We start from the raw sequence: 10,095 nt of genomic DNA on the forward strand, positions 1-10,095 counted from the left end.
TCTTCAAATATTTGTCTATCTTATTTAATATTTTGTCTCCTTATATTCTTCAAATATTTGTCTATCTTATTTAATATTTTGTCTCCTTATATTCTTCAAATAATTGTCTATCTTATTTAATATTTTGTCTCCTTATATTCTTCAAATATTTGTCTATCTTATTTAATATTTTGTCTCCTTATATTCTTCAAATATTTGTCTATCTTATTTAATATTTTGTCTCCTTATATTCTTTAAATATTTGTCTATCTTATTTAATATTTTGTCTCCTTATATTCTTCAAATATTTGTCTATCTTATTTAATATTTTGTCTCCTTATATTCTTCAAATATTTGTCTATCTTATTTAATGTTTTGTCTCCTTATATTCTTCAAATATTTGTCTATCTTATTTAATATTTTGTCTCCTTATATTCTTCAAATATTTGTCTATCTTATTTAATATTTTGTCTCCTTATATTCTTCAAATATTTGTCTATCTTATTTTATATTTTGTCTCCTTATATTCTTCAAATATTTGTCTATCTTATTTAATATTTTGTCTCCTTATATTCTTCAAATATTTGTCTATCTTATTTAATATTTTGTCTCCTTATATTCTTCAAATATTTGTCTATCTTATTTAATATTTTGTCTCCTTATATTCTTCAAATTTTTGTCTATCTTATTTAATATTTTGTCTCCTTTTATTCTTCAAATATTTGTCTATCTTATTTAATATTTTGTCTCCTTATATTCTTCAAATGTTTGTCTATCTTATTTAATATTTTGTCTCCTTGTATTCTTCAAATATTTGTCTATCTTATTTAATGTTTTGTCTCCTTATATTCTTCAAATATTTGTCTATCTTATTTAATATTTTGTCTCCTTATATTCTTCAAATATTTGTCTATCTTATTTAATATTTTGTCTCCTTATATTCTTCAAATATTTGTCTATCTTATTTTATATTTTGTCTCCTTATATTCTTCAAATATTTGTCTATCTTATTTAATATTTTGTCTCCTTATATTCTTCAAATATTTGTCTATCTTATTTAATATTTTGTCTCCTTATATTCTTCAAATATTTGTCTATCTTATTTAATATTTTGTCTCCTTATATTCTTCAAATTTTTGTCTATCTTATTTAATATTTTGTCTCCTTTTATTCTTCAAATATTTGTCTATCTTATTTAATATTTTGTCTCCTTATATTCTTCAAATGTTTGTCTATCTTATTTAATATTTTGTCTCCTTGTATTCTTCAAATATTTGTCTATCTTATTTAATATTTTGTCTCCTTATATTCTTCAAATATTTGTCTATTAAAAAGAAGATATCTCCATATGATGCAAGTTTGTTTTTTTACCTTTAGTCTATTTGAAACGAAAAATCATATGACCGTGAGCTCAGTTTTGTAGATTTTGCTCGCTATTAAAAATTTTGTTTGTTTTAATTAAATCGGCTAATTTGATCAAAAAGTTCAATCACCATTTTTCTCAACGTTTCTTTATCGTTTTGGTTTAAACTATTTGTCTATTTTTTCACTTGTACTTTAGTGGCAACAAAGAAGCCGTCAAATGGCTCATGATTAAAGGATGCGTGCTGAACTACCGCGATAGTCTGGACCGAACCCCTGCCGACGTTGCCTCTCTGAACGACCACGACACTATCTCGATTTTAATTGCCAAATGCGTGAATAGACTGAAACAGAGCCAGGACATAGTTGAAATAATTACAGATACAGATTTATCCGCAGCTGTGAGTCCCATGTCCAGTTTAACAGCCAACGGACCAGAGATTCTGGACAGTTTGACCCATCAGGTTAAGAGTAATCAAGGCGATATAGGTGACCTCCACGGGGCTATTGCACGCAATGATGAAAATGAAGTGAGGAGCATTTTGAAGGGAAAACCGCATTTGGTCAAGTAAGTATTACCCAATAACTGTCCTGTTTACTCTTTCTGAAAACTTAACAAATGTAAAGTTTTTAAAAGACAGGTATAGTCATTTACTCAGATTGGTCGCATTACTTGTTTTAGCTCAAAATTATGCGTTCAGCTTTCTTTTTGAAACAGTTCACCGATTTTGAAAGAAAAATTTGTTATCTGGACATCATAAATCAGTAGACTTCTGAACCAAAAATTTCAATTTTACACTTTGTTTCGTGATGATTTATTTTTTTTCAAACGATAAAATGTGACGTGATGGTTCAATTAAGCCTATTGTTCTTGCTTCAAAATAGAAGTGATTGTTTTTCCTTCATATTTTATATTCCTTTTATATACACCTGCTTTTCAGTTTAGAACCGATTTGTGTTAAGTTGAGCTCATTTGTAGGTAATAAGCAATAAGCAACAACAGCCAAGCAACAAAACACGCTTAAATTGTTATGTTTAACGTTTGTTTTGGCTCCCTTGTTGCTTTTTTTCTGTTTTGGTTTGAGAGCCAAATAAGTCTAACCGCTGGCGTGAAAAAAAAAGCTGTTTCCAACGTGGAAAATAAAATCATGCTTGCATTCAATTTGATAGCTTCCAAAACTTAAATGATGAGCATTTGAAAAGTGAAAGATAATTGAAATTATATTAAATGTTTAACCTTCATATTTTGAGAAATTTTTGAACCGAAAATTGCTGTCCAAATAAATTTAATTTTGCAACTGAATTCAAAATTGATTAAAAAACCCGGGTTAAAATGACGTGAAGTGTAAAAGAGTCGTGAAGACAGTGTTGGCATGTAAACTAGCTGAAGTATAAACCAGCCGAAAATACGTACCCGGGTTGACGAAAAATGCTTATCATACAATTTCCTACAGTTCCGTAGATTCAGAAAATTGTAAGAAAACTCTAGGAAAAACATTTTTTCATATATGGAAATTGTACGATAAACCTTTTTGCATATTTGAATATTGTATGACAAGCGTTTTTCTTATATGGAAGTTGTATGATGGGTGTTTTGTCATTTATGATAACTTTATGACAAACGATTTTTGTTTTAAATTTGTAATATTAAATGAGGTAAAATTTACATTACAACCATTCCATAAATCGCGCAATCTGTGAACAGAGAAGACCTGCGAAAAATTAGAGCACTTTAGAGGTAGCAACCTCAATTTCTTCATTTCTTGCAGGCGAATCTTTTCAACTCTTGAGAGAGCAACCAAGTGCTAAGCTTAATCCTAGGGACCAATACCAAAGGGGTGTTGGCTCACACATAAAAAAAACTGTCAATTTGTTAGGGATGCACTCTCTAGCGTACGTCCTTCAGCTCTGACAGGAAGCCGTCATTCACCAGTTCTGCCCTCGACATACAATCATTTCCTATAGAAACCTTTTTTACACGTGCCAGAAACAATATATAATCTGAATTGAGCATGGAAACATATTTTCTTATTTGATATTGCTTTGTGACTAAACTTTAGAATTTCTACACAATTGACAAAAACTCACTTTAAAGGCCATCATAGGAATGATTAATCAGAAGATCTGGTCGAAAGTCAGCCAAGAAATGGCGCTCAGAAGCACAATGGTCCGCTGATTAATTTAGTGAAAACATAACAGTAATGTGCTTCTCGGTGCCATCGGTTGGCGTGTTTTCGGCATAGTCTTCTCAGACGCGAGTCATATGGTGGTCTTCAAAATCAATTTCAGCCAGTTGAATCGTTATCCTGAAAAAAAAATTTGTTCCACGACCATTTTTAACTCGTCAACACGACTAATTTGGATACAACGAACTAAAATACCCTCTTGAAACGAAAAACGGCCTAAACTCGTGTTTTAGAACGTGGAAACGTTTTCAAGAGGCATCTGAAACACTGACACTTTCGGAAAACAAAATGTTTACCATATAACTTTCATTTGCATAATTTGCTTGATAATGTTTTCAACAAAAGATTTAGGAAAAGACCAATCTCATCAAATTGAGACACTATCAAAATTTGCTTAATTATAATTTAAAAAAACATTCTGTAAGCATTTTTGATATGTTGAAAGTTTTTTGAAAGAAATGCTTGTCATAGAAATATCATATATTGAAGTTGCAAGATAAGCATTTTCTAGCTCCAAATTGAAAATTTGTTGGTGACTAGTGCTTTCAGTTGAGCAAAAAGCGCTCCTAACTAATAAAAATTCAATTACAATCAATTTTAAAAGGTTTCTGAAAACTTTGTCTTTTATAGAAAAGCGCTTGTCATTCAATTTTCATATATGGAAATTGTATGATAAACGTTTTTTCCCAAAAATTAGAAAATACATTTTTCCACGCCAGACTGTTTTAATTGGATCAATTAGCCGCAAAAATTAGTTCGAACTTTTTTCTAATCATTTTTTGAAATTGTATGAAAAATGTATGATTAACATTTTTGCATACATTCGATGCATGGAATTGTATGATGAGCATTTTCAGTGTATGGAATTCTAAGATAAGTATTTTCCGTTTGTGGAGATCAACCGGGGTAATTGTTATTTGATACAGTTGTAATTATTGTAATTATTACTATAATATTATTGTAATTATTATTACTATAATATTATTGTAATTTTATTACTATAATATTATTGTAATTATTATTACTATAATATTATTGTAATATAATTACTATTATTGTAGTTATTGTAATAGTTACAAAAGTTACACAAGCTTCATTCATGTGGCTTGTTTTTGGCTGGTTCATATACTCTGCGCATTTTCGGTTGGTTTTGTACTTCGGCTAGTTTATTTACCCGCAAGAAAACAGTGTTAATGTGAAATGGTAATGGTCCTTTTTCAGTCTTCCGAACAACAAGGGCGAGACGGCCATCCATGTGGCTACTATCAACAAGAGGCCCAACATAACCCAGGCAAGCAAACTCAGTTGCACATTCTTACCTTTCTCTCGAGTAATAAACTTTGTCATATATTTGTTATTATGAAACTCAAGAAAAGTCTTATGATAAGCATAGATAGAATATGTATTATTATAATATGTAATATAATTAAATTTTCCGCAAACTGAACTTCCTATTTGTTTTAGCCCATGTTTCCACTGAAGAAAGTGTTCTTAAACTACAAGCCCGTTTCATACGTTCTAGTTCATTGTTTTGAAAGTAGTTTTTTATATTTTAGCTGCTGTCCACAATGGGTTCTGAGTTGGCCCAGGCGACTGTGTCTGGATTGCAGCCGATCCATCTGGCAGTGCTTAGTGAACACATTCCCTCTCTGGACATGCTGATTGATCTTGATGTGGACATAGACGCCAAGACTCCACAGGCCAACACTCCACTACACCTCGCGGCCGAAAGGTTAACAGATATTAACAATGACAAAAACGTTTTTGTATTTGTATAATTAAATATTTTCAAAAAAATCGATAAAAACCTAAATGCTCTCCTGTATATATTATATTTATCCTAGGAAACATCATCACTTAAAAACAATTCGACCTCTGAGAAAAATATAGATCTGCACTGTGTATAGTAAGTAAAGTTATACTGGGAAACACCATCGTTTTTTTTGGAAATTGATTTTTGTGAAAAAATCTCTTGCACAAGGCACTTGAAATGATTTGTACGGAACATTCTGAGGAATCGTTCGTGATTCTCCATCAATCAAAATGGTACCATATCTCGTCTTCCTTCAGTTTCAATGAATCTTCAGGTAACCTGTTCCATGTTTTCACGCTGTCTAATGTAGTTCCGGGCCATATCCTCAATATTGCAAAAATCTACAAATCGACATGAATACAGTGACATTTGTATTTTAATGGATCTTCTGAAACTCTCGAAGCCTCAGTAGTTGAATTGTTGCTTTCTTTTTTTCAGGGGTCTGTTGAGTAGTGTCAAGTGGCTTATAGATCAAGGAGCGGTGCTCAACTTCCGCAATGGACAAAGGAAGAACCCGATGGACCTAGCCATAGAGAAGGGCCACACATCCATAGCCAACCTCATCCAGGCTTGTGTGAGCAAACTGAAGAATGGCGAAGACGTGACAGAGATACTCAAACAGTATCCTCAAAGTTCCTCATAGTTCAGAGTGGAAAAAATAAGTATCCTCAAACAGTTCCTCATAGTTCAGAGTGGAAAAAATAAGTATCCTCAAACAGTTCCTCATAGTTCAGAGTGGAAAAAATAAAATTTTAAGCACCGGTGAAGCGCTCTCATTTTTTGATTCGAACAGAATTTGAACAAAAAATTAATCTCATCAGTTGGTTATGAAATAAAAGAAAAGCGATCATGGCGCTATTTTTGAAGCAAATTAGGCTATTCATTTTTTAGAGACCAGAAACATATAACATTCTCGGTAATTTTCGAGTTTTACATCAAGTTATGTCAAAGATGCACGCTGAATTGATGCAAGCTGAATGCTAGTTCTGGTCTTAGAAAACGAAGCTACCTCGCCTCTGTGTCTGTGCTAATTTCCCGCTGGAATCGGGCGTAAATATATGCATGAAATTTTGCCAGTTTAAAGCACTTCTCTCCAATTTAAAAACAAAAAATTTTCTCATCTCAGTCAATAAATTTTTGGAAGTTCAAAGAGAAATGTTTTATATTTTCAGCAAAAAAATTGTTGCAGATTAAATTGGTGGTCTATTTCAGATTCTTTAATTAGTAGCCGGTTATACATAACTGCATCTGTACAAAGTCATGTTGATATTGTAAAAATTTATGTGGTAGTTAGCCCTTGAGCACTTGATGTTAATGTTAGCCACATTTTGAAAATGAATATTTACACTAAGTGTTTTCTCTCAGATGAGATTGCGTCCAACTAATTCGAACCTGAATCTTGTTGTTCCGTCTTTCGATACGAAAGTAACGGAATATTTGTGCTCGGGGTGGGTTTTTTTTTCTTCAGACAAATTTCGACTTTTTAACTAGCCATTTTTGACGGAATTTTCTTTTATCATTCAAAAGGTATAGCTGTCCTGAGCTTAAATTTAAAAAGATATTTCACCTGTGATCATTTTTTGTAAAGTTATGGGGTTTAAAGATTGCCATTTTGGGACAATTAACGCGCGATATAATTCGCGCTATTAACGCATAAGCGGAGATTTAATCCGTCTTAGAAATCGTTCCAAACTGGTTGAAAGAGGCTCATTTGCCATAATTGATTGATTACAAGTAGCGAAATCTATTGTTTTGTTCTCAATATGGCGTGTGGGGAGATGATTTTCATAGAAAAAATTTCAGAGAAAAAAGTTTTCTTTTCATTTTATTTCATTTTTTTTAATGCTGTTTATGTTATTACTGCTCCATAAACCTTAAAGACAGTCGGAACATTCAGGGCTTCGCCCTGATACGAGCAGTCTTGTTTACATTGGCAAATGATATCAATTGTCTACCAAGCCTTCTCGTGCCGACTTTTAGAGAAGGTAACAGATTATTTGAGCTTAATGTGGTTATTTCGTCTTCAGACAGAAACTGATTTTTCAACTGGTCTTTTTGACGTTTTGTGCAATCTACAGTCGCGAAACATAAGAGTTGCACCTTTTACTTTTAGATTGACATAGCGAATGAAAGTTTTTCTACGTTTTTCCGTTTTTTTAATAACTACTAGAGGTTCACAGCTCAAAGTATGATAGATGAAACTTTTTATTAGAATAAAGCTGGATAAAAAACGACATTATTTTAAATGCGTTGTTTGGTGATTCAAACAGAGGGCGTCAGTGAGTTTTTCTTGGTGCCATTCTTAGTTTTTTGTGCAAAAGCAGTTTGAAACTTCGGAAAATACTGTCGATAAATTTTTTCTGAGATTCCAGTCCACTTCCGTTTAGGAGCTCAACAAACATTTTCTTTTTCATGTGAAGGGAAACTTACGTGAGGACCCAGCTTAGATCATTAGCTTTCTAATGAGTAACTTTTGATTTAAAATTTCAGACTGCATCTACTGTTTACGGGGAGTTTTGGCCGTTAGAGCTTCTTTTCAATTCGCTCCAAATAAGTGGCCAAACAAAGACGTTAAAAACAACTTTCTAGATTTTTTCATCTGGCTATACACCAGTAAGCAGTTTCGTTCAATTATTTTCAAAAGTTCAACCGTCAATCTTTAGTAGTTGTAAAAAAAAATAGCAGAAACGTCGAAAAAATTTACTTTCAGTGTAACAATTTAGATATAAAAATTGCAAATTGAATTTTTTGTCCGGGAAAAAAAGTTGTTCCCTGAGCTTACATTTAAACAGATATTTCACTTGTGATCGTTTGGTTCAGTTCAGAGTTTTTTAAATTTTCCATTTTAGGGTTATTAATGCGCGCTTTCCACTTATTTAATTTTCCACTTATTTAATGCCCAGCTTGGGTGGTGGTCAAAATCATTCCAAATAAAGTGAGGTAATATATTTGCTCTGCATAATTTGTTACTAGATGATAAACTCAAAAATTGAAAATTAATTTCTCAAAAATGTTTGGTTTCTTTTTTAAACATAGCATATTCAGAGCTTTCAGCATATTCAGAGCTCTGCCTTTTTACACGAAGTCTTACTGATAAGAATATTATTTCCCGCTTCTGAGCGTTTCTTTCAGCTTCTGGATTCTTTAGTTGTTTAAGCAGTGTTTCCTGAAAAAATTATGCTCAGTTTTTTCATAATCATTTCAAACAAAATCATCCGGTTACTGTACAACTATAACCGAGTGTTCAGACCAGGGGTGGATTTAGGCAGGGGCGCCCCCCCCCCCTCAGGGATTCGACCCCCTGCCGACCCAAAGGGTCCCCCTTTTGAACTATTTTGAGATATCCATTTTTAATGACGGACCCAAATTTTTTTTAAAAGCGCCTTCGGTAATTTTGAGTGGGGAGCGCGCGCAGAAAAAATACAATTTTTTGGTCAAAACTGTCCAAAAAGTGCTTAAAAATGCCTTTTTGGCCTGTTTTTTTTTCATTTTGCCTGCGGCGCAGAAATGTTGGCCAAAACAGGGACCTAAAAAAGCTTTAGGAGAGCTCGAAAAATCAATTTGGCCGACCTAAAAAAAAGTCGACAGAATTTTCTAGAAAGGTCGACAAAATTTTCAAAAATTCCCCCTTGAGAAAATCCTAGATCCGCCCCTGGTTCAGACCACAAAATTTTGAACCACTAAAACGTATAAAAATATGTAATTTTTTGCTACGCAAGAAATTAAACCCGCCTGAAAAAAAACGTTTTTGATTGTTTCCGATTATATCCAAACAGTTATATATGTTAGCAAGCATATTATTTTAAAATCATACTGCCTACAAAATATTGACGTTGAAAGACTAAAAAGCTTATTTTGGTTAATGGTCTCCGATGGTTGCGTGACGATTACCTATAAGTAATTTATCTATATAGTTCTAAGAAGTTTTCCAAATTGAGCAAAGTCGTGTTTTTGGTTTTGTATGAGAGTTTTTTCAGAGTAAACTCTTTATCAATTAATAGGGCCATGAATCGATGTGGCATGTTTTGCGTCACTTGAAGGGAAATGTTCTAATTTTGGGCTGCAATCCAGTTTTTTGGAGAAAATGGGGTATTAGGAATAGTAACAATTTGGGTTTTTGAAGGATTTAAAACATCGTTTTTTTTTTATCTCTGATGGCTTTGATCGTTCAGAGACTTTGTATTTCAGCGATTATTGCGAATTCGACTCTTTGGCAATCTGAAGAAAACAACTCTGTACGGCATGTCTTTCCCTGGCATATGTTCAAATGAAAAGTCGAAAGGGAGTTTTTTATCTGTCCACCTAGTTAATCTTGATTGGGTAGTTTTAGCATAGCGATCATCCATTCCCTGATCAGTGCTTTATCATCTGCTAAGGTCTAGATTTGTGACTCTAATAGGTAGTTTTTGAAATGGTTCAATGACCAGACCAATCCTAGCAGTTCCATTTTGTTTGTGCTGTATTTTATCTCTACTTCAAAAAAAAACAAAAATCAAATGCTAATGTATTTTACACATTCTACAAAAATCAAATGCTAAAAAAATTTTCATTTTGTTCGATTGAAGCCCCTAGTCACGTTTGTGATGAATTGCTTTTGACTCTAGTTTTCTTTGTTTTATCGAACGGACGATTCGTCACTGGTCTAGAGAATTCAAATTTGACTTTCACAAAGGCTTTTTGGTGTTTTTTTTTTGTTAATGAAAAATGTTTATTTTTTTGCTTTAGATTTCTAAACAGTGTTGAAAGTATCATTAG

General features: G+C 32.6%; 2 protein-coding genes across 2 annotated transcripts in view; both read left to right on the forward strand.

Annotated features, from left to right (window-relative positions):
- The window catches only part of LOC134838931 (uncharacterized), a gene marked incomplete at its 3' end in the record, with an annotated part of 36,652 nt that extends 31,839 nt beyond the window's left edge, over positions 1-4,813 (forward strand). The window contains 2 exon segments of the mRNA XM_063854283.1: positions 1,541-1,909; positions 4,749-4,813. Of these exon segments, the coding sequence (XP_063710353.1) occupies positions 1,541-1,909; positions 4,749-4,813 (434 nt within the window).
- A 237-nt stretch (positions 4,814-5,050) lies between these two features.
- LOC134838932 (CARD- and ANK-domain containing inflammasome adapter protein-like) lies at positions 5,051-6,691 on the forward strand. Its single transcript, XM_063854284.1, has 2 exons — positions 5,051-5,259; positions 5,779-6,691. Exons 1-2 carry the CDS (start codon positions 5,096-5,098, stop codon positions 5,981-5,983), a joined length of 369 nt encoding a protein of 122 aa, XP_063710354.1. The 5' UTR covers positions 5,051-5,095; the 3' UTR covers positions 5,984-6,691.
- The last annotated feature ends 3,404 nt before the right edge of the window (positions 6,692-10,095 follow it).

The sequence above is a fragment of the Symsagittifera roscoffensis genome, chromosome 2, assembly GCF_963678635.1.
Source record: "Symsagittifera roscoffensis chromosome 2, txSymRosc1.1, whole genome shotgun sequence".
Lineage (NCBI taxonomy): Eukaryota > Metazoa > Xenacoelomorpha > Acoela > Convolutidae > Symsagittifera > Symsagittifera roscoffensis.

Coding starts and splice junctions, on each gene's coding strand:
- LOC134838932 (XM_063854284.1), top strand. CDS start 5,096: ATGGGTTCTGAGTTGGCCCAGGCGACTGTGTCTGGATTGCAGCCGATC. Junction 5,260..5,778: donor CTACACCTCGCGGCCGAAAG/GTTAACAGATAT, acceptor TCTTTTTTTCAG/GGGTCTGTTGAGTAGTGTCA.